The 26,214-nt window shown below is 33.2% G+C and overlaps 1 protein-coding gene across 1 annotated transcript; it reads right to left on the reverse strand.

Moving 5' to 3' along the window:
- Positions 1-1,606: 1,606 nt before the first annotated feature.
- On the reverse strand, positions 1,607-24,324 carry Smp_157200 (putative progesterone-induced-blocking factor; the record flags this gene model as incomplete). The annotated part of the gene is made up of 7 exons (XM_018789605.1): positions 1,607-1,882; positions 4,640-4,858; positions 9,065-9,346; positions 10,222-10,536; positions 13,374-13,676; positions 15,605-15,866; positions 24,056-24,324. The coding sequence occupies 7 exons, from the start codon at positions 24,322-24,324 to the stop codon at positions 1,607-1,609; spliced, it is 1,926 nt and encodes a 641-aa protein (XP_018655031.1).
- Between the last annotated feature and the right edge of the window lie 1,890 nt (positions 24,325-26,214).

Below are 26,214 nucleotides of genomic sequence, written 5' to 3' on the forward strand. Positions count from 1 at the left end.
TGGATAGTGGCCAGCAGTGGAATCCAGAACGCGCGTTTCGTCCTATTTGGGACTCGTCAGCTGGATGTCCCCGGTTAATTGCAGTCCTAAACATCAATGGGAAGATTCAAACAAACAATACTAAGTGAATTTAAATTTCACACCATTGCACAAGCAAGTGGCTAGCAGGACTCAGTACCTGAGTTGATAACGCGATGGCGATTGAAACGAAAGGTACTGAATTCCAATCCCAGAGTGAACATCAACTCTGAGATGCAGATACATTCAGCTGATGAGTCCCAAATAGGACGAAACGCGCGTCCTGGATTCCACTGCTAGCCAATATCTATCTTTACTTATTATCTAAAATTATTAAATAGATGTCAAAAAAACTTATTACCATTCATATGAATTAGTATTTTGTCCTTGCTAATATTCAAGAATTAATATCGTCAATCTCCTTTAATATACAGACTCCCAAAGTGGATTTCTCAGTATTACCTCCAGATACAATTTTAAATATATATTATTAAACAGTCACTATCAGTAAAATCAGTACACATTTCTCATCAAGTGTCAAATTTGTTGTATGTATGTTACTGTATTATTATTAATACTTTTCCTCTTGACGTAATATGTACCTGATTCAAGTTTTAGTGTGAATACTAACAGTAATTTGTAAATACTTTCAGTCTATGAGTTTCCAAATATCATACATTCTCATTATAATATTGCCTAGTAACTAAAAAAAATTCAACAGAATAATGAAGAAATAAACAATTATAAGTATAGTAATGATTTATTATGCTTAAACTTAAATCAATGCTTATAGCTTTAGATCATTATATACATATACAATGTGGAAAATAATCACAGAAACCTATAATAGTAAATTAATTATAGATTTGGTTCTTTTTTTTTAAAAAAAGCAACTCATTTGATAAAACATTTTGCGAAAGTTCAATATTCAAAGCATATTGTGAAATAATTTCTATCAGAAAAAAATTAAATAAAAATTATAATAAATTAATTACCAAGAGATAATTATTAATTAATATTAGTTTAAAAATCCCTGAATATAAATTACTATCAGAAGAGGTTAATGTGAATATTATAGTAATTTTAATAGTTGAGATCATGATTCAATCGAAGCTAGATGACCATGGAAAACCTGAAAGAACTGGATGGCCATTTCGTCTTATTGTGGGACTCCTACTCAGCAGTGCGCATCCACGATCCCACCTCGAGAGAAACGGCCATCCAGTGCTTCCAAGTTTTCCATAGTGGTCTAGCTTTTATTGACTTATGATCTCAACTATTAAAATATAAATTAATTTAATACAATGAAACTGAAATTTTAAATCATCCTTGAACATTGATAAATAGAATCGATATTTTTTTTAAAAAACGAAAGTAAACAAATTCCAATTAAAATATTGAAAGTAAAAATATTGTTTAAATAATAAATATTTTGTACAAATAATGATTTTTATACAAATTGGATGTTGTTTTTTTTCTGTTTTCAAAATTTCTAATAAGAAGTTTGTATTGAATGAGAACAAAAAACAAACAAACAAAAAAATCAATAACAAAACAACCAAACAAAAAAAATCGATTTTTTTAAGTTTTATGGAGAACGTATAATATCATAAACTTGTTGATGAATATTAGAAATTCGATTATTATTGATTAAATTATTATTAGTATTATTATTCGAAAGAATTAATTTGTTTAATAATGAATTATCAATATTATTATCATTAAAATTAAAATTATTATTTTGGCATTGACATAATTTATTGAAATGGGCATTTGAATTAGATTGTATTTGTTGTAATAAAGAAATAATGAATTCACGTAGTTTAGTTAAACTCTGAAAAACAAAAAAATAAATTATGTAATAATAAATAAATTTTATTAAATATATAAATATATATATACGTTATAGTAAAATCTGAAAACCATAAAGTTAATACTTCATTTGCAAAATGACAAGTCAATCATCTCAGACTTTATTGTTTTTTTGTTTCCACATCAATCATTCTCTGTTCTCGTTCTCTCTTCTTCGATCTTCATAACATTCTGACGCCAGACATTTCACCATTTCACTTTCGATAGATGATACATACTATTTATATTTGTCGATTTCAGTAGCACACACCAAGATATTAATAAAAATATTTCATACTTACTATTAAATGTATATTTCAATCTATGCGATTATGTAAATATGGATAAATTGAATGCCCAAATTTACTGTGTTCAATGACAAAAATTAACTATCTTTAAGAAATAATATTAATCGAAACTTTCTAAAATTTCACTCTTAAATGATGAATGTATAGAGGACTTTATTTTTGAATTATTTTTTTTCTTCTATATTGTATGAAAAGAGAAATGGAATTCTATATGAATAACTTTTCTTTTATTGAATTATTTCTTCGTACTTTTCTGAATACAAAGAACATCAATGGAAATTTTTTGAAATAAAACATTAAATAGATAACAGTTATTTGGATAATTAATAGTACAGTGATACAGCCCTCATCATCATGTAATAATGAATAAATTTCATTGTATATATATATATGATAAATTTACTTGGTATTCTTTACATGAATCTTCGTATTGATGTTTGGGACTGTAAATTCATCAGTCTTTTATTGGCATATGTGCATCCTATGCGGATTGCCTCGATATTGCCTTAACTCACAAGCATTATAAACAAAGATGGATAGTGGCTAGCAAAAGTAAATGGCTATTAAGACTCAGTAGCTAAGTAGATAATGCGATGGTTTTTGAAGCGAAAGGTACTGGGTTCCAGTCTCAGAGTGTACATTGAATCTGAGATGTAGGTACATTCATTTGACCAGTCCAAAATAGGACGAAACGCACGTCCTGGATTCTACTGCTACACACTATTCATCTTTGTTTATATAAATGATAATTTACAATTTCTTTTTTCACAACTAATTATGAAAGATTGATGGTTCACACTAAATTCAGGCATTCAATTTATCCATATTTACATAATCGCATAGATTGAAATATACATTTAATAGTAAGTATGAAATATTTTTATTAATATCTTGGTGTGTGCTACTGATATCGACAAATATAAATAGTATGTATCATCCATCGAAAGTAAAATGGTGAAATGTCTGGCGTCAGAATGTTAAGAAGATCGAAGAAGAGAGAACAAGAACAGAGAATGATTGGTGTGGAAACAAAAGAACAACGAAGTTTGAGACAACTGACTTGTCATTTTGCAAATGAAGTATTAACTTTATGGTTTTCAGATTTTACTATGACATTCCTTAATTTCTTATTCAAGTACATTCAGTTGTCCCCACTTGTGTTCTCGTTTACTGCAATATAACAGATATCTATCTGGAACTAGTTAGTTATAAATATCTGAGGTATTCTATTATAAAATTACCAGTTCACATTAATGAATTGAGTTTAGATAATTAATAATCATTGAAAGTCAGTTAGTAATAAAAACTATAAGCTGAGATATCTGCACTAAGTAAGAAATTTTACTTCAGTTTACTTTCTTCCATATACATTCATGACTACATAAAATGCTGTCTAGTTGTAAATTCTTATTCATAAAGTAGAAACCATGAGTATTAAAGTTTCTTTTTTACCAACTACAATTATTATATTTTGCACTTTTGTATGTAATAATCGACATTCCCCGTAAAATACTTAGGTTATTGAGCAATAAACATAGGTATTGAGATTGTTTGTTTTTGACATTTATCATGATCAAATGTTTTATAAGATTATGCTTTTTCAAAAACTAGTAACCTTTATCCACATCTGTTACAGTTAGAAACAATATCATCAAATTAATGATTTTTTTGATGATTTTACTTATCACTGATATTAAATAAAAATTATCAATGGAAAAAAGGTAAGGATGAAAACTAGATATCTATCGACACCAGTTAATATATTCATAACATTGTATAATTCTACAGAATATCTGTAGTGGTTCAGACAATACAATAATAACTTTAACTGTGAAACTACGAGGTAAATTCCGAAATTCAGTGGATTATTTAAGATCTAATATAACGTGCTCCACAAGAGAAGTTGAATTAATATACATTGGTGGATGTTCTAGGGATTTGTATTTTCGGGCTCGCGAGCAACTGCCGTGTGATCAAGTGAAGGTATAGTTAAAACCCTTAACTGCTCAATTTTATCACAGTTAGATATACGGCTAATACGGAGTAATAACTCACTATTATATATCGTGTAAACAACAATCTGCCTAAATCTATCACACCAAAAATACTTTAGACGGCTGAAGCAATAGCTAATCGGATAAAAAAGCTGGAGCTTTGTGTCCTGAAGAAGTATGTGCAACTGCTCGTTTTACCTTGGCCAACCTTTGGCCTAATTAATTAATAATCATTTTTATGATGTGGTGACGTAATTCGACTAATGTTCATTTTCATAGCTTCAACTTATCTTATTGACATATATTATTATAATAACACTTCCAAACGTTTTTGAGAAATTTACTCAGCATCCACCCTTATTTACTAATTCGTACTCAATTCATATTATTCCACATATTACATGATTTCTGATTTGTAATTACATCATTATTTCACCATATTTATTCAGATTATGTATATAAACTAACCTGTCTCCTTGTTAAAAGACGTTCTAAATCTTCACAAAGTAAATTACGTTCAGATGCTAATTTATCTCTTTCTTCTTTGTACAATAATGATCTTTTTTCAATATCTGCTAACTGATTGTATAATGCATGAATTTGATTATCTTTTTGTGATATTGTCTGATATAAACAATTAGTTGGTTGATTAGCTATAGATTTCCAATTCATACTTTTGTTTAATTCCTGTCAATAAAATAATAAATAAAGCAATACTGAAAATGATCTGAAAATTTTTACAAAGAATTATCCAAATATTTGGATTTGATAATTTATCCACTGGTTTGGTAATTTTATATAGTTTAGATCATGAGTCAATTGAAGCTAGACCACCAAGGAAAACCTGGAAGCACTGGACTGCCGTTTCACCCCATTGTGGGACTCCTCAGCAGTGCGCATCCACGATCCCGCCTCGCGAGATTCGAACCCAGGACCCACAAGTTTCGCGCCAGAGCACTTAACCGACAGACTACTGAGCCGACATCCAACGCTGTTAATTTCTAACTTCAACCAATCCATGAAATTGAGAGAGACTGATAGGTCATTGGTTCGAATCTCGTGAGGCGAAATCGTGGATGCGCACTGCTGAGGAGTCCCATAATAGGACGAAACGGCCGTCCAGTGCTTCCAGGTTTTCCATGGTGGTCTAGCTTCAATTGACTCATGATCTCAACCAGTAAACTTACTAAATTCTCCACAAAACCCCTTCTGATCTATAATCATATGCTCACTAGTGACTGACTTCAAGGGATATTCTGGTTTTATAAATTATGACAGTTATGTTTAGTTTTAAACAATTTAAAAGATTAATATTTTTATTTAAATAAACTACTAAATGATCAATATTAACACTATATATTTCATCAGAATTCCTATTTTATTTATTACAATGCTTAGTAGTATTACAACTCAATCTGTAGCTCCTCTAGGGTGACTATCAGTCCTAGTCCTGAGTAAAAGAGGAGGGCTGGGCATTGAGTAGGCATCCTCACATCGTACAAAACAACCTCGCTAGAAAGACTTTAACCAGAATAAACAATTTACACCATTTAAAATCTGCCTTCCGAGTCGAAGAATCTTCTTTCAGAAGAATTATGACACTACATGGTGAAAACTGAGAAAGTTCGGAAGAAATGAGGCCGGTGACTCTAATAACAAGCAGAGCAACAATTAATATGAGTACATGGAATGTTCGGACAATTTGGGAGATCAGGAGGGCCAATTAAATAGCTGCGAAAATGAGGATATACAACTTGGTGGTTCTCGGAATCAGTGAAACCCATAGGACCTATGCTGGACAGAAAAGGATAGATTCGGGAGAGATGCTTCTGTACCCTGGTTACGAAGAAGAAAATGCTCCCCACACACAAGCAGGCAGTTTCACTGATGTAGTCCAAGGAAGCACGAATAGCACATATTGGATGGGAGTCTCATGGATTCACGATCATCAAGACATCATTCAAAACAAAGGAGGGGATCAGAATGAATGCTATCCAGTGCTACGCACCCACCAATGATAACATTGAAGATGATAAGAACCAGTTTTACGAGAGGCTGAGATTGATCATAGAGAATGGCTTGGGAAAGAACCTGACAATCCTGATGGGTAACGTATACACCGAAATCGGTATGGACAACAGCGGGTATGAATATATCATGGGATGACATGGACTGACTAGGAGAAAGGAAGGAAAATGGGGAGGGATCCACAAACCTATGTGCATTTAACAGATCGCTAACAGACGGAACAATATTCGAACACAAACATACACAAAGCTAAATGGGTCTCACTGGATTACACTACACAGAACCAGATCGATCATGTTTGTATCTTTAAAAAATTCAGAAGGTCAATGGAAGACATGAGAACCAGGAAAGGAGCTGACATAACTTCAGATCACCACCTGATGGTTGCCAAGATGAAACTGAGGCTAAATGAACACTGAAAAACTGGAGAAACAGCAGTACACAGGTTTAAGACAGCTTGTCTCCAACATACTGACAAACTCAATCAATTCAAGATAGTTCTCAGCAACAGGTTCCAAACACTACGGGATCTACTTAAAGAAGTGGAAACCACTATGGAGAACAACTGGAGATGGATCAAAGAAGCACTTACTTCGACATGTCAGGAGGTTCTGGGCATAATCATAAGAAATGGATCTCTATTGAGACCATATACGCATGATTTAAGAAGGTAAGAACAAGAAGACAGCAATTAACAACAGGCGAACAAGAGCAAAGAAAGTCAAGACACAAGCTGAATACGCAGAAGCAAACAAGCAGATGAAGAGGAGCGTTTGAGCTGACAAACGAAAATACGTAAAAGAACTAGCAACGACAGCAGTAAAAGCTGCAACAGAAGGAAATACCAAACAACTATATGACACAACGAAGAAACTGGTAGGGAAATATGATAAACCAGAGAGATCGGTTAAGGACAATAAAGGCAAGCCAATCATTGAGATTCAAAATCATCAGAACAGGTGGGTAGAATACTTTGAAGAACTCTTTAATAAACCACCTCCATTGAATCAACCGGACATCGAAACAACACACACAGACCTTCCTATAGATTTTACTCCACCAACGATCGAAGAAATCAACATCGACATCAGACAAATCAAGAGTTGGAAAGCAACAGGACCTGACAATTTACCAGCTGAAACACTAAAGTTGTTCTATGAACTTCGCCTTATTTATGAAAGATCATGAAACCTTGTAATAAAAACAGCTTCATTTAACATGTTGATAAAATTTGTTCCATCACTATCTATCATAAATGAATTCATTTGACAGAATGCAAGCGATATTAAAAACAGATAGGTTGGTATCAAATATCAGAAAGGTTTCAAATTCCTAATGTAAGGTACATACTATTATCAGAAAGGTAAACGAGTACCTCTGTATACATAGAAAAGTTTTTTTCTTTTATGCTGTTTGATGAAAGAATAGGGAAATTGAGATGAAAAGGATCAAATTACTCTAATTTAGAACGTTCGTCAAGCATATTTTGATTAAAATATACACACATTTACTATAGAGTCAAATAAAACAAATATAAACAGACTACAGGAAAGACAAATTGAACCATCTTTACGCACACATATAAACAAACAAAGCAATCTATGTAGGATTAAGCGGTGAATAAGAAAATGTTAACAGTTAATTGTTCCCGTCGGCTTTAATTATGAAACTAACAGATGATGGAAAAAACAATAAGAAGCGTAATCAAATAATCAGACTTCGTTACAACATAGTGCACTTAAGGTAACTCAGAAGACAAACAATCATTGGGATAAGACAGATGTTTAGAAAATAGGGTCTTAGTTATTTACAGAGATTAGTTGACCTCAAGATCACCGAATTGGGATCTAACGGCCGACGTTTTCTATTTCAATTCGTGATGTTAAGGAACTATTATCCATTGTCATATGTGATAACTGTCTCACTATAGATATGATTGATTTAACTAGTCAGGGCTTCTTTTTAACATCCCAAGGTGACAATCTCCACAAACATTCCTTCGTATTAAGCTAAAGGAACTCTGAAAATAAGATTATTGTTTTGTTGCTGAGCAAGACCATAGTCTTTAAACAGATCAACGTCGTATCGAAAAATTAATAGGAAATTATACTACTATTAATAACCAGGGTTAAATATGAATTAAGAACACTAATTAAATTGTTGAATGACAGGAGATGCTGATTTAGAGTTTTAAAGGTTAATTAAAGTCCACTGATCAAACAATTCATTGTAGTCATTGAACTCAATGGTAATTATGTCACTTATGGACTATCTACCGTTTATCTTATTCATGCAAGATATTGAAATACTGTTGGATTTTTTATAGAAGTAATTACATTTCTCAATGCTTTATTTGAAGTAGACATAATGTTAACTATCTTCTCTTCATAGCGTAGACTAAACGACTAACCACTCATTCGGTACTTAAATAACCAGGTTAGAGTTCATCAGAAATTAGCATTTCATTAGCATAGACTCTCGTTCCCAGCTTATATATTGATATTTTTTTCTGATGATTATAGGATGGTTTATGAAGATTGTAAAGCTTTCCCAGTTTACGACCCGGATTGATTAAAGACAGACAACTAAAGAAAACTCCGGACATCTGTTTCGTCCTAGTATGGGATGTTGGCCCAGCGGTCTATAGGTTAGGCACTCTCCACCAAACGAAAGGTCTTGGCTAGGAACTCCATTCTGCTCTTGGATGTGCGCTGCTAAGAAGTCTCATACCAAGACAAAATAGTTGACTAGTATTTTTAGGTTTTCACTGTTTGTCTAGCTAAAATCAACCAGAGACATAAACCGTGAAAAATCCTTTTCTTCCAATCAAAACAAAAAAGGTGAGTACATTAAAAAAATATTTACCTCAATTTCTTGACACTTTTTGACAAGTTCACTTTGCAGGCTGCTAACTTCCGATTTCAATTCTTGTATAGTTTTGAGTAAATAAACAGAATTCATCTTTGACTTGGAACACAAATCATGAGAAAATGCTGAGATGTTAGTTAATTTAGTACTGTCACAGTGTATGTTTAACAATAATTCATTCATCTCTTTCTCATTTATTTCAAATAAATGCAATCTCTTTTCATAATCTTCCTCTTTTATTTTCCAGATAGTTTTCTCTTGATTGAATCGGGATTCTAACTATTGAAATATTAGAAGGAAATGGAAAACAGTTGACTTGAGCTTTGAACATATGAGAAGAAAAATGTTATTACTTATAATAATTTTAAGTAGTATAAAGTAATTATAGAAAGTTCTATCGTTTTTCGATGGTTTCATGCAACCTTTTAATCCATTTAGCAGTCATCCACCGAGAGTATGCTACATGCTCAAAAACAGAATACTGATTTTGGTACAGACTGAAGCATTTACAAGTCAACTTTCATTTAGGAATCCAGAGGAAACATGTGATAAAAACAGTCCTACTAAACTTGTTAGCGCGAAGTAAACCGGATTAAGGCACGTTATATGCATGATTGTGATGGCGCACGGTGATTGGCTAATTCCAAACCAATCAGCTCTGGCAGATTATTGTAGAAGCATCTAGAAGGTTCTTATGCATATACTACAAATATATGAACGTTTTTCTAACCATTGATCGCTGTTCACCTACCCTTGTTATTTTGAATACAATTTCGTTCTTGTTCAACGTGTTCTGATTTTGAGGTCTTGTCGAGTGTCATTGTATAAGAATACCAAGCAATAGAAGTAGCTTGGTCGTTTATTAGCAAAAAAACAATTATAACAAAACTGAACATGGAAATTTAGATTGATACCAAGATGTGATCAATTATATATATGATTACATGTTCCAATTCAAATTAGTAACTCTAGGCATTGGATCATCCTAAAAGTAACTTTAATAATGGGTTGATTTTATGCTTGATTTCTTTATACATTTAAATTAGGTAATATAAAAATAACAAGTATTCAATCATTTTTAGTTCGGTTCACTAGCTCTAATAATTAAACATAAGAAATGCCTTGAACATTTAAATTATAAAATTGTAACTTACTTCATAGTATAGTTTTTTACTAACATCTAATTGAGCATTAAGTTTTTCAACTTCTAAAGATGCATCTTTTCTAGCAGCTTGTTCAACTTCTAAATTAATTATTGCTGTTTTAATTTGTTCACGTAATTGATTATCACGTTCATTGTTCAAGTACTTATTAGAACTTTTCATTTCATCAATCTTTTCTTTGTATTGATTTAACAAACATTCTGTTTCTTTTAATTGTGATTTTAAATTTGTACATTCAGATATGGCGTTTTCTTTTTGTTCTCGAAGAAAGGTAAGTTCTTTGTTGTATATTTCTTGATCAATAGACTATACAGTGAACAAGATAACTATGATACTTTTTAATATAGAACATGAATTCAAACAAAAGAATACATTGATTCAATGTACCAAAAGTTATTTTCATTTCTGCAAGTCACTTGCTATCAGATTATATAGGCCTCAACGCATATAGGAATAAAAATGTATCAAATAAGAAAAAATGTGTCAGCCAAAGAATAAATCTACGTCAACAACTATGAAAAACATGAGCCAGATTATTTAGTTTGTTTAATATTTGATTTTAGCCACATTGCAAATCTTGGCCGGGAGAAGACAACTTCCTCCAACAAACCACAACCACATCAAACATTTTCCTCTATGATAATGCAACTCTAACTGTTAAAGCATTTTGAACTAGATGATGTCATGGTAAATGCTCTAGCCAATTAATTTATTCTTGTAGTCTCATTGACTGACTTCTTTTGTTTGCCACGGATTTTGGAAATAACTTCAATAATGCTAGTCTTATAATTTGAAAAAGAAGGAAAAAAGGGTAGATCAGATTGCGTTTACATACTTACGAATATTTCTAATTTTATTGATTTCCTTGGTTTTACCGTTCTTAATGGTTGGTTTTATTGGTCACATTGATACATTCTCAGGATAAAATATTATTTTTAACTGTTGTAAGCTTACATTTTTCGATCTTTCTCAAACTGACTCACTCATAGAAGCTCTGTTGTTAAGACACAATCGCTGTGTAGTTTTTCCATGATTTACGTTTGCTATAAGATAAAGCTCTGGATTTAATATTGTTTGAGGTTTCATATTAAGATGAAATAATTGTTCAGTGCTCTCTAGTTGTCAATGGTGCTAATAATCTCTACATACTTGAGAGCAAGAAAAACTATTTTTATTTATTTTTCTATGATACGTCGCTGCAACTCTGAGCATAAAATACCCGCTATTATGTAACCACTTAATTATAACTGTTTGGCCTTTTCATTACAGATGTTATAAAATTTTCGTCCACATGTGATATAGATTTGTGATTTTTCTAGTCTCTGAAACTCATTTGCATCTCAGCCATACTGTGATTACAATCGGTTCCAAATACATTCCTCCATGTAACAAATTCCAGCCCACTTTTACTTTTAAATACTACACTTTGTAAGCAGCTGACGAAAGCTTAATAAAAGAAAATAAATTCATGTTATTCTGCTTAAGTGTTCGTTTTTGGTCTATTTTAAATGATAAAAGGAGCCATATGCATGAAATCTCTACATACATTCATTCCAATAATATAATCCTAACCTGAGTAAGGCTACACCGGAATAAAATAACCAATGATCCAGTTAGTCATATGTAACATAGGATATTATACATATAAGCAGCGGTTCATGTTATCACACCACATTGACACAGTAAAATAAAATAATCAAGACTATTCCCAGTGTAGTAGAAGTAGTGACAGCACCAATAATAGAAAACATTAGGTATTGAAAGAAAAGGAAACGGGTGGAAATTACAGGACTCAGAATCTAAAAGAAGACAAAGAATGAACTTATCTCCACTATTAAGAATAATAACTTACAGTAATATCACTACTGTTCTTTATATTCAAAGTAATAATTTACACCTACCTTTAATCGTTCAAATTCACTTTGAATTAATTTGCTTAATTCACCAGTTTGGTTTCTAATAGTTGCATTCAAATCCATTGGTAATTGAGTTTGACTAGAAAAACAAGTATTTTTATTTATTTGATTTAAATTATTTTCTAATTCAATAATTAATTTTTGTTGTGAAGCAATTTTTTCTTCAGCTGTTGATAATTGAATACGAAGATTTGATAGCTAATATTCAAAAAGGGAATATAAATGATAACTTATTGGTGGGAATAAAATTCTTGATAAAAGCACATAATATTTTTGTAAATGTTTATCTTTTGCTAGATAGGTTTGTGCTCTCAGAGATTGATGGAATAAATGTGCAGCATTTAATGTCATCCTAAACAACATCATCTATGTGATACTATTGTTCAGGGCAACAAAAGAAGAACGTAATATCACTAAAAGCATTTATTCGAATGATAAATCTTCATTTTAGTATATGTTAGATGTTCCCATAGGGAAAAATTAAAATGTGAAGCGTAAGCAAGATGAGTCTATCATCCTGAAGAATGCTATTTGACCACAGAACTATTCGGATAGGTAACTACTTTGGAATATGTGACATTGAATTTATTGCATTATCATCTTGCTTCACAAGGTCTAGTAATCAACACTACCGCATTCGAGTCCCTAGGGGAACATCAAATCTAGGATGCAGATACATCCATCTGACGAGTCCCAAATAGAACGGAATGCACATCTTGGATTCCACTGCTAGCCACTATCCATCTTTGCTTAAAAGGTATTTCTAATATTGTAAATAATAATTTTTCTTTAAAACTGTTGGTACTCTACTATTTCAAAATGACTTTTATGTGTATATAAAAATGAGTTAAGTGTTTTTCTTAACTTGGTATTTTGTGAACGGTTGAATCGTCAGAAGTCTTCAACTCTCAAGAGCATTGCTACTAGACGAAGATAATGTTATGTTAAGAATAATATCAATATAAGCGTTTTGTCCCAAATAGGACGAAACGCGCGTCCTGGATTCCACAGCTAGCCACTATCCATCTTTGCTTACAATGCTTGTGAATTAAGGCTATATCGAGGCAATACGCACAGTATGCACATATGGTCAATAAGAGACTGACCAGTTGCAGTCCTAAACATCAATGGGAAGATACAAACAAACAATACTAAGTGAATTAAAAATACCTGTTTTAAAAAATATTCTTTATCTATTTTCATTAAATGAATTTGTTTTCGGAGAACTTGTAATTCAACAGAATCTTCATTATCACTAATATTAAGTTTATCACCATCAATAATGTTCCTATTCACTTTAGTGTTGATTTTCTCAATATGATCATCATCATTCTTATCCAAATTATAATTATTTGTAATATTAGATTGAGATTGATTGGATTGTTTAACAGGTTGATTACATTTCATCAATTGTACAGTTGATAATGATGAGTTAGGTGATAATAATAATGTTGTATCAACAAATTGTACATGTTTACGATGAGTTTCAATGTTAGAATTTTCATTATTAATATTATTATGATTAAAATTCTGTATAAAATAAGCAGAGAAATTAGAAAATAATGAAGGATATAAATGAAGAATACTTGGTGTGCAAGCAGACAGTGTTTTATTCACAAAACCTTAGTAAATAGATATACGGCTTTATTTATCATTAATACACATAATATTATCATTCTTAGCTGACTACTGAGTATTTGTGTTTGTCTGACTTCGAGACAGTGATACTTTTACCCAGCTGATCAAACTGAAGAGAGTGATGTGGGGTCCAAGCCTATGAACCAGTGTTTGGAAATTAAGTGGCATAACCACTGAGCCACATATAATATAGAGTGAGTTTTCAGTTCACTTCATCTTTGATCAGGTCCAGTTTTATATTGCAAAACTTTTCCATACCCTTGAGATTAAATTTTAATATGTAACAAATTAATAGGTAAACCGGTGAAAAACAAACAAATTTGTCCGCATCTAATGAAACACCAGTTATGTGTAGGGTTTTAACCAAACAAACTATATCTGATGTTGCGGAAATTCATTTAAAGTAAACAATTCATCATCAATTAAATCGCCAAAAAAGCCAAAGATACGGTGGATACCGTAACGATCCTCATTATTTGTGAAAAAATGAAGTTAGTATACAATGAATTCTAGACTTCATCCAACTACTGAGGTAATTCGATGATAATCCAACCATTCCATCAAACTGGTTTATTCTTCAAGAACTTCGAAGATCTAATATCTCAGACTGAAATGGTTGTTAAAATTCTAATGATTATTTAGTCTGTTTCCCTCAGAAGTTTGTTAGTTAAATATAATTTAGTTGGAAATAACATGTAGCATCTTTGTTTGATCTTCGATAAGAATTAGGGTAATCGATTCCTGATTCTTCAAATAGAAAGTAATATACAGTCAATGTTAATAGGGTCCTATAAATTTTCAACTAACATCTTTTGAAATCAACACTTTCTAATTTTATGATTACTAAAATTTAGTAAATAATCTAGTAAGTTGAATTGACTTGTTAAATTCATTTGCATTCTCCAGATTCCTTTCCTGATCCCACTATTTTGTCTGTATTGCACTATACTAACCAATTTTAGTAGTTTGTATCATGATCAATAATTTTTGAAACTTTTTATGTACGATATTTCCTAACTATAATCAACTAATAATACCTAACATTTACACTTTATACAATATTTAGATCCATTTTCTTAATTGCAATGGTATTTTCTCCTCTATTTTTACATTGGGTCTCAGTTATGTGTATTATCTATTGAAATTATCTGTTCTGAACAGCTTGGTTATTTTGAACGTGTATACCATGATTTACTTCGATTAATTTGAATAACTGTTCAACAAAACTGTATTTTTCCATCTTTATATATATATATATATATATATATATATATATATATATAAATTTAATAGTTATAAAATTGTTTGAATGCAGTTCTTTTTCCATGGTGTCTTTGACGGCGTCATTGACATCTGGCCGCCATCCTATTCAATGTCTGTAAACTTTACATCATAATGATTTCGTTAATAGTACTCTCTTTCAGATAAATATCATATTTAAATTTCGAGATATCACATCATTCGGTCGTTCAATTGAAATCTTTCAAAAAGATTACATGAAAACTTTTATTTGTTATCTTAAAACATAGTAATTCTCACTCAATATGTTGTTATATAAAAACGAAGCAAATAAATTGTAAAGTGGAGAAGATTTGTAGCTCAGCACAAACTTCTACCCGTAGTTTGTGCTGATGATGTTGTTCAGAAGGACGATGAAAGCTCCACGACCAAACCATCCAGCTCAGAGAACAAACCTACATCAAAATTGTAAAATTCTCAAAAGTTTTTCGTAAAACAAACCATATTGGAAAATATTTTTTTGAAAAAAATATTAATTTACTTACTTCAGAGATAAAACTAAAAAATCTATGTAGCCATACTTTCACCAATTCTAAAGTTGACAAATTGTTCATAGCCTTATTGTTCAATACATTGAATTCTTTTGAAGTTAACAAGGAATAATTACTGATATTTATTTGATCCATATCAATGTTTTCCAACTTGTTAGGTAGTTTTGTGAGTAGAATTTCACGTATTGAATTCAGTTGACTATGTAATTCTTCATTTTCATTTAACAGACGTCGTTTACATGCTATTGTTTCAGCTAGATCAGCTTTTAATTCACTAGATTCAGTTGTAGCTTCTACAAGTGTATCATAACGAGCTGTGGCCAGATTTAGTCTGATCGACAATGTTTTAATTTGTTCCTTAATGAGAACATAAAATTATGGAAAATTAAACATACATTTATTATAGGGACAGTGGGAATTTCTTTGGCACTTTGAAAATCAAAGTTATCATTATAATACGTAACTACAACCATGGCCACTAAGAGTAGAAGATACTCGTAAAATACTAGTATTTGACCACAGATGCCTTAGAAATATTGCTCGCATCTGTTGGGATCACCGGGTAAGTAATAGTGAGGTTAGACACAGGGTATCAGGCAATGATGGTAAATCAGTTAATGAGGTGATGAATCTTCATCGACTGAGATGGTTGGGCCACGTGTTACGTATGCCTGAACACCGATTACCACGACGCGCAATGCTGACTAGTATTAGGGATGGTTGGAAGAGAGTTAGGGGTGGCCAAACCGAAACGTGGCATCAGTGTTTGAAGTCACTAACTTCTATTCTGAGCCATGTTGGTAGATGCAGACTACTTGGTTGGGGTCCGCGTGACTATCGTAACCAACGGTTGGAGACTCTAGGTGATATGGCTCAGAATCGATCACAATGGTGCAGGTCTATACACACTTTATCTTCCATTAAACCTTCAGATTAAAATTGCTTCATATCTTTCTTTTTTCCTGTACTATATCCTTATATACAACCTATCTTTTACATACTACCATCACTAAATTAACTACTTCTATGAATCCGGTGTTTATTTTGTTGTGCTAACGAGATATGGCAACTTGGACCGATGCATATATGTGCCTGGTCCTACGTTGTAGCTGACTGACTGACAAACATTTTGATTTATAATTATAATTCAACTGGCATGGAAATAAGTAAGCACTTTGTTTAAGAATTCATGGAACTTTCATGTACATTGTTTCTGTAAGAAGTGAAAATGAAAATGTTAAAAAAGTTAACAAGCAAATATCAATGATAAATTAACTAATAATAATCAGCTTAAACGTAGGCTACAGATATTCCCTACTATCGTAGGTCAGGAACCAACATGGTCAAATGTATTTATAGGTAGTTATTGCGAATGAAACCAAGATTACTTCTGTTGAGAAATTCAATTAGCAACTGCTAGTATTTTAGATATTCAACCATCAAAGTAACTTAATAGGAGCAAAACCTTACTCAATTGCATTGCATCGTTTTCTATTACATTATTTATTTGCTCTCTTATAACTTACACCTATCCGTCTGGCGGATTAAACATTTTTGTGTATTAACTACTGATACATGTAGTAAACTTCGTATCTTAGTAAAGCGAATTCCATCGGTTAGTCAAACTCATATATTAGTTACAGATGGCTAGAGACAAATATGGTTAATCTCTGATTCTTGACCGTTTCATTAAATTAAATTAAACTACAAGCAACCTAGGGAAATGGTATAGAAACTAAGTAGGCTGTAAAAAAAATTGTTAGCATATACAATAAAACTAATTAAATTTCCAATATATTTAATAATTGGGCTTGAGATAAAACAAAACGTCACTTCTAAAATAAGATTATGAAATCCTCCACTGTCTCTGTATTCATTAATTGTAAATGAAGTTCCTGACCAACGAATATAAGCAGGGTCTGTGAAAACTATTATGAAAGCCCGTGGTCCATCATGCAAACTTAACCAACAATCGAGATCTTAGTGGGTTGGTGGAATTCTCTCTACTTACCAATTTGAGTGTTTTACTTGAACCGCAATCTTAGAGACCAAAAACAGATTCCAATCAATAGGGTTTCATTCAATAAAGCCTAGAGTCTTAATTATTCAACTCTGTTCAACAGTTATGTAGAAAATTACATAAAATCAAATAAATTGACAAGTAGCCGTCAAGAAATTCCCTAATCTACTGTTCTGTTTTGCTTATGAAAGGCATTCTGTAGATTACTTAATATTCATTTATAACAGCCATAGTAGGAATACTTAAAATGATATTCAATGAACTGAAATATTTGTTTCCAAAAAAAGTTAAGATATATGAAATAGATAATTTTGATTGTTTAAAGAAGATACAGCTTCTACACAGCATTCGCCGAAATTAAACTGAATAGGAAGTGTTTTTGCGGGAGAAGACATGTGGAAAATGACAGGCATAACACCTAATATGATATATCCTTTCGTATCTGTTCAAATAGATATAGGTTAATAGAATGAGATCAATTTACGAAATGCATATATCCACAAAATATATTGGAGGTTTTATGTGTACGCTGATTTGTATATTGTTGTCATTGTTGATTTTTGCTGTAGCAGTCTTATTAAAATTACGGCAAAAATTAAATACATTGGAAGAGCAAAATAGGTTGTTTTTTGTTTCTGAAGACTTCAATCGATAATTAAGTTTCTATAGCAAACGATTCAGCCCATATTTTTAACTTAATGTACAGAAAGCTAAAAAAGGGAGTTGAGGGGTGAAACAACAACTGAATAAATCTTTTCAAGGAATAACTATACTGTAAATATGTAAAAAAACGTAAAGACATAATACAGCATGCAGCATGATCAATGTATCTAAAGTGTCTTAATCACCATCATATTACCAAAGGATCACTAACATATGGCTTCTTTTAATGTGCATTCACAAAGGTCCGTTTACTTTACCCATAATCTGAAAACCAGAAATATTAGACGTCGCTAGCCAGGCTTAGAAATAAGTTCTGCTGAAAGGATGAAAATCATCAAGTAACTAAATTTTTGGGATTTAAGAGATTGTTCACCTCAATATGTCTTCAGCTGTATAGTAAGAAGGTTAGAAAAGCTATTTAGCTCTATATTTGAGCAAAGTCCATAGTGACATTTTACCACACAAATTATGCAAAGCTTAAATCAGAAAGTATATGCTTGGCTTTAACAGTCACTGATAAATTCTTACCACCTTAGTAATTATCTAACAGGCTAAAAACAAGACCAACGACCATCAATTTCATTTTACTTCCAAAATAAGTATGATGCGGACTTTCTGTCAAAATAAGTCTCATTCGAATTTAGGCAGATTAAGAAATCAAGGGTTTATAAAATTAGTTGTCTTTATGCAGAGTTCCCCACTGTTTGAAACAACTACATAGTAGTGAAATGAAACAAGACAAAACATATCACTTCATACGTATTACACAGTACAACTGCAAAGCAATGCAGAAGTGGATCATCTTTTCAAAAAGTAGAAAGATGTTTGTTCACTGAAGAATGCAAATGGGTACTAATTTAAGACATGTCCAATTTTGTATGTGTCGAAAGAATGGTACTAAAACACAGCCTTACAGACTCCTGGATAGAGAAGAGTTTTTAAATCTCAAAATTATAAGCTAACACTATACAAATTTTATCCAACACCAAATGGAGTGGTGGCCTATCAATAAGAGCTATGATTCATCATCAGTAAGCAAAAGCCTAATGACGCCCTCCGCTTATTTCGACCAGCGTACCTAAGTATTATCCGTAACCCACTCACAGATCGCACTCCCTAAGGTCGGATAGATAACCTTATACCATGTAAAAATATCACATCATCTCTTAAGGCAGGTTCTATAAACAAAATGGAACTGAGCGCAAGAAAATGTGCTAACTGTGCCTTCTATCTATCCTTTTGGAAGACTGTACATACACATAATGTCATTAAAGGAAACTGTATCATACCTTTTTGTTGCCTTCAAAACAAGAACTCCAAAAAATCAGTACATACTCTTATTACAGTTAACTTGTGCGATCCTTGAGGGGACAACACCCGAGTAATTTCAAGAAAACATCAGTGTAGAGGAACAAATGAAAAAACCAACTTACGTGAACTTACACGCAAAGATTACCAAACATGACATACAAAGGCTTATTTCAGATTCAGCTTTGTGTAGTAAGGACAGAAGGCCTACGGCTTATATTATTACTTTTCTAGTATGCTTTTGTGAGTATCCAGTCTTCTCTTGAATGAGTCAATTGAAGGTGCGGACACCACTGCTTCGGGTAGCAGGTTCCAAGTATGATGAAATCGGTGTGAAAACCAGTATGCCACAGGTATTTTACTCGTTCTTGGCCTTTCTACTCGCCTGCTATGTCCTCTGAGATTTCCTGATCTAATGAGAAGAAAAAGAAAGAATAAGTTAGGTCCAAAATCATTTCTCAGTATTCTGTACATAAAAATTCGGTCTCCCTTTAGTCTGCTATAGGATAGAGTAAAACGTTTTAGCTTTTCAAGCCGCTCTTTGTATGGTAAACCCTGGAGTTTTGGAATTGCACGAGAAGCTGGCCTCTTTACTTTTTCTAGGATGTCTGAGTCACCTTTCAAACATGGGCCTGCAGCCTGAAGGCAGTTCTCAAGCTTAGTTCTCACCAAGGTTGTATATACTGTAGTGAACATGGTAGTATCTAACTTAGTGAATGTCCGTTTTAAAGCCCAGAGGATTCGAAACACTTAGCTGCGACCTCCCGGAAACGGGCCATCGTCTTAAAATCATGACTCACTGTAACCCCTAGATCCTTGTGAAACCGGACCATGGGTACTGGCACTTCACCTATGCTCTACCTATTAACCTTTGTATCCCCAAAGTGCATGTAGACACACTTTACCGCGTTGATAGGCATCAGCCACTCTTTAGACCAGTTAACAACATTATTTAAGTCTATCTGAAGAGCGCATGCGTCTGCGTCTCCAGTTATTACTCGCCAAGTTTTTACATCGTCAGCGTATAATAACATTGGAAACTGTACGATACTTGGGAGATCATTTACATACAGTATAAAAAGTGAAGGACCTAGGACAGAACCTTGAGGTAATCCACTCAGTACTGGTTTTCAACTGGAGCACTTGGAATTTATTCTTACTTTCTGTTTACGATATACTAAGAAATCTTTATGCCATTTTAAGGGAGGTCTGGCAATACCAAGATTTTCCGACTTAAATAGCAGTCTATTTGTTGGCACCTTAACAAAAGCCTTACTGAAGTCTATGTAGACAACATCCACTGAATTTCCGTTGTTTAGCACCTTCATCCAAAATTCTCATGCTATAAAGAGGTTCGTTGTATAAGATAAACCCTTTCTAAAACCATGTTGTTCGCTGTTTAACAGATTATTGGTTTCTATAAACGTCATTATGGTCTGTTTGACTATTCTTTCCGACATTTTGACTGCGACACTGGTGAAGCTTACAGGTCTACTCTTCGATGGAAGTTCTCTTGGTCCTGTTTTATGTATTGGAGTGACGAATGAGTCTTCCCAGTTCGTAGGTAACACACATTGGTCAAGTGACATATTGAATATCACAGTCAGTGGGGCCGCGATATATTGTGCAATATGTCTCGAGATTTTGGGGTGTAGTTCATTTGGTCCTGTTGACTTTTCCATGTCTGAGGTGCTAAGAGCCCTAAGTACATAGTCTTGATCGAAGTTCATGGTGAGCAGGTAGTATGTTGACTCTGCATTTGTGTCTTGTTCTTTGTCTAGAAGAGGTTCCTGTGTGAAAAATGCCCTAAAATAGTTAGTCATAGCCTCTGCTTTTCCTGATCTTCCTCTATCATTTCAGATCCACTCGCTTCTCTAATTAGGTTGGGAATCCAATGATGCATCCTTGTTCTGTAGTTTATGTACGAGAATATTCTTTTAGGCTGCTTGAGTGCAGATTGTGCCAACCGCATTTCATAGTTTCTCTGAGCTTCGCGAATTTTAATTATACACGTGTTTCTTACCAATCCATAGCGTTCCATTGTACTTTCTGTGCCAAGACTGATGACAACATTCCAACATTTCTTCTTTTTTCTTAGTAAACGTCGAATATCCCGGCCTATCCATGGGTAGCCGTGCTTCTTCTTCTTTGGGACTGTCCAGGGTGTGTATGGTTGAGTTATCCAATTGTACAGCTGCCTGAAATGAGTTCATGCCTCTTGTACTGATGCCCTTGAGTCAATTTTGCAGTTTTCAGCCGATGCTGCGGAATTGATTACCTCCATATCCGCTTTCCATATATTAAGACGGGACGGCACAACTGTTTGACAGGCAATGTCACCAATGAATTTGAGTAATATGACTTAATGGTCATTTCTGCCTAGTAGTGGGAAAAAAGCCGTTTGACCAACGTCATCACCGTGTATGAAGATTAAATACAACAGAGAAAAAGATTTTCTTAAGTCATATCTTGTGAGATTTCTAATATGTTGGAATAAAGCTAATTCTAACAGTTTGCAACCGAATGACGTTATCGATAACCCTACTTCTAAGTTAACCACGTTTATATATTCGGTGCATTAAAGTCGCCTACTATAAGGCTTTTACCCTTATTAAACCAGGACTTAGGTTTGCTTAGGAGAAAATCATCTACTACACATTCATTAAATTACGCATTATGACTACTGTTTTTGCTTTAAATGAATTTTTTGGTTAAAGTAATCCCTAAGAGTACCGCTTTTTCTTTAAAGAAGTTTATCATCTCCACTTTATGAGTAAAGATACATGAAACTAAAGGCACTGGTACTTTTTCCACGTCATTGAATATATCTTTGAGCATTGTTTGTATCCATAGATGTTAAGATCTTTCTGTAACTATTGAAGTCGGATTTTTTTGCTTTATTTATATAGAAACATAAAACAAATCTATAGAGCAATCGAAACATCTTTGTGGTAAACCAGCATGCGATTTCCTGGTCAATGAGGGGATGCAGTATGATAACTGCCATAAGTGGTATCACAATATGTGCACCGGACTCACACCGGCTGCATATAAAAAGAGCTGTAAGCCATTATCACGTTGGTTGTGAAAAGAATGTTGTTTTACTAAGTCTCTGCTGATTCTAGAGGCGATCGAGCTGCTGGCTATAGCTATGAAATCGCCTTCTGATAAACAGGTGGCAGCAGATGATCAGAACTCTGCTCAAGAGTAAATTGAGAGCGTTATTATCAGCCCAGCTCTAGACTTAAATGAGACCATAAAGGTGGACCTCATCAGGGAAACAGATAAGCATATGGATGTAGGTAATGTTACAAGGAGAAAAGAGCTCTCTGAGAAGAAGAAACTACCTATAGATAGTACTGAGGCATGTGAATCTGCAGGTTCACTTCCGGATTCACATATCAACGTAATACAAACTATAGGGGAACCAAGTCTGAGCAGTGTAGAGGAAGTGATCAAAAAACAAGATAAGGTAAATGAGTAACTCACAGTCACATCTAAGAAAAGAAAAGTAAGAAAACAGAACGTAATCTCTGCGTTTGACGCTGAATCGAGATCGGAGTACAAAGAAAAGACAGTTTCAGGAACTAAAATTCCACAGCGTGTGAAGACAGATCTCGCTGAAAGGTCAGTTATTTTTCATGCGTTAAGAGAATCTTTCGATAAGGAACCAAAGGCTAGATTTGAGCACGACCTCAATCATATTAAGTCCTTAATAAGCAAGTTACTCCAAGAAACATTGTTTAGGAGTTAATATCTACATGCTTTATAAAATAGAACAAAAGGTGGATTCTGAAAGTCATCAGAAAAGCCGCCTCTTGAAGATCACATTTGCCAAGGTTGAAGAAAGGAAATTGATTCTAGGTAAATCATGTACACTGATTGGATCCGGAATATACGTACAATTCCAACCATACAAAGAGCGGCTTGAAAAACTAAAACGTTTTACTCTATCCTATAGCAGACTAAAGGGAGACCGAATTTTTATGTACAGAATACTGAGAAATGATTTTGGACCTAACTTATTCTTTCTTTTTCTTCTCATTAGATCAGGAAATCTCAGAGGACATAGCAGGCGAGTAGAAAGGCCAAGAACGAGTAAAATACCTGTGGCATACTGGTTTTCACACCGATTCATCAATACTTGGAACCTGCTACCCGAAGCAGTGGTGTCCGCACCTTCAATTGACTCATTCAAGAGAAGACTGGATACTCACAAAAGCATACTAGAAAAGTAATAATATAAGCCGTAGGCCTTCTGTCCTTACTATACAAAGCTGAATCTAAAAGAAATAATACCATTATCCACTTGAGTAGCTCGCGTTTGAAAGTGTCAACTGTCCATATTACACGTTCTTGACCGTATTCTATTGTTTGTAGTGACAGAAATCAGTCACAGTCAAGAAGAATCATTTTAATCTAAGTATTTCGTACGTGTTTAATAATTCATCTTGAGACAATCTCAATCCAAACAAAGTTAATAGTATAACCTTTCCGTACAAAAACTAACCAGGAGCTCATCCTCCCTCGCTTTTGAAAGACTTTTGGTATTTTGCAATGCTGTTGAATCATTGAGAAAGCGTGTTTGCAACATTCGCATTTCATGTTTTAATTTTCCTTTAGAGATAGTTTCAGTCGTTAGATCCTCTCCGGTGTCAGAAATATCTCCATTTAAAATTGAGTCTAGAATCTGTGCTTGGAAATGGCTTGAATTGTCTGCATTTGTGTCTGAAGAATCCTTATTTTCAGTTGAGATCATATTTGTTGTGTAGTTCAAAAAGACGCCATATAAACAACCAAGTCAATATGACACTTGACTGAATAGAACCAAAGGATATGATATTGTGCGGAAAAAGTTATTGAATCATAAAATGCCATAAAAGCGACCGATAGCTGCTTTCGATTGCCCAATTTTCACTTGCTTCGGAGTTTTCTTGGTTAATATATATCCTTGAGGCATGTTGTACATTGAGTAAGTGTACGATTGAGTGTGTATGTAAGAATATTAGGTATTTGTAACTTGTGATAAAACGCCTTTTTATGCCTGAAAAAAACGTAAATATCATAAAGTAGGCCTGGGTTTTATGTTATTACCTGCAAAGTAAATCCCAGAGTCACATTATTGCCTGCTCGGGAACTTGATACCTGCAGTTAGACATAATTACGGCAACTGACCAATCCAGAAGATGAGATAATAAACGTAGCATGACAATATCATATTGGGACACAAATTTTTCGTTATAATGTTGGTATTGTGGTCTATTCCCATATTAGGACTACCATAATACTAGACCTTGTCTCAAAATTGTAGATTTGTCATGATGTGACTACCTGATCTATAAAATCTTACATAGAAGTGGTTTTATTGTCTACAGTGACTCGTTCTGATGTGACGATCAACAATATGATGCTTAGCATGTCAGAAGAACACATTTGAGCTGGAAAGAGAGTGCAATATACTTGATAGAAAATACAAGAAGTTATAGTGACCTCGCCTATATGACTAAACTGTGTCATTTTGATTTCTTGTTGCTGCCATTACCATTTTAGACCTTCTCTAAGTGTTACATGCCGAATTATACACTCCACTCCAAAGATCGCATGGTTAGAAGCTAGAGCCACTACAATATTCGGATTCGTAAAAAGTTGTATTTTTGACGTTTCGTGGCTCTATGTAAGCCACTACTCTGAAGAAATGGCTTACACATAGTCACTGAACAAAAATGCAGTTTTGTTAATATTATGATATGACGAAAAACATTATTGTTATTAGCTTTCTACCCAATGCTCAGTTTATTTGGAACTCCTAGCAAAATGTTTTTGATTTCTCTGCTTGCACTTATGCTAACAAAATATCTTACTCCAAACATCAATAATCAGACACTCGATGTTGTTAAATATCCAAAATAACAACAAAAATGAATGTACAAACTCGGAGTGTCTATAATTTGACGGATTATATTACCTAATTTATTATTTCCATGATGTTGGTTACGGATTTTAATGGCAAACAAATACGAAAAAGAAGTATTCTGGTAAATTTTAGACGTCGATCCTTACCTCATCAGTTTTACTGGGCATATCCCTACCTGAATGTTCCCCAACTCATAATAAATAAGTATGATATTATTCCATGCATTTTTGTGCTCTTTGTTCTCCTTTTTCCTAGATTTTACCCGCGATATATTTGTTGCGATCTCCGTCAAACCTTTTCAAAAACACGTTTTGGATATTCATATTATTTTGTATAATGCGTACATCCATTATGTACTGAACATCGTTCACAAATGTATATGTACTACTCCATTCTCGCCGTATTCTCTGGTACATTTCTATTCGATCCTCAGATTTCTAATAAATCTATTGTACATCTTTATTTATTGAACCAGGTAGTGTTCCAGTAGATTAATTCCCATAACATTTAGGTAAACGTAATGTTTTAGAGCATGTTTTTTGTGTAAAAAAATTTGCGAGTTCGTTTAGGATTATCAGCCTTTTATTATTTTCACGTAAATTTGAATAACTGTTTATAGTTGTTTAATAATGTAATTGATTGCCTTTTATTTTCATAGATCGTTTTCACGTTTACCTTTATTCCTTTCGGTCTACTACCCAATGTTAAACTTTTAGATAGAAAGTGAATTGTATT

The sequence above is a fragment of the Schistosoma mansoni genome, chromosome W (assembly GCF_000237925.1).
Source record: "Schistosoma mansoni strain Puerto Rico chromosome W, complete genome".
Taxonomy (NCBI): Eukaryota; Metazoa; Platyhelminthes; class Trematoda; order Strigeidida; family Schistosomatidae; genus Schistosoma; species Schistosoma mansoni.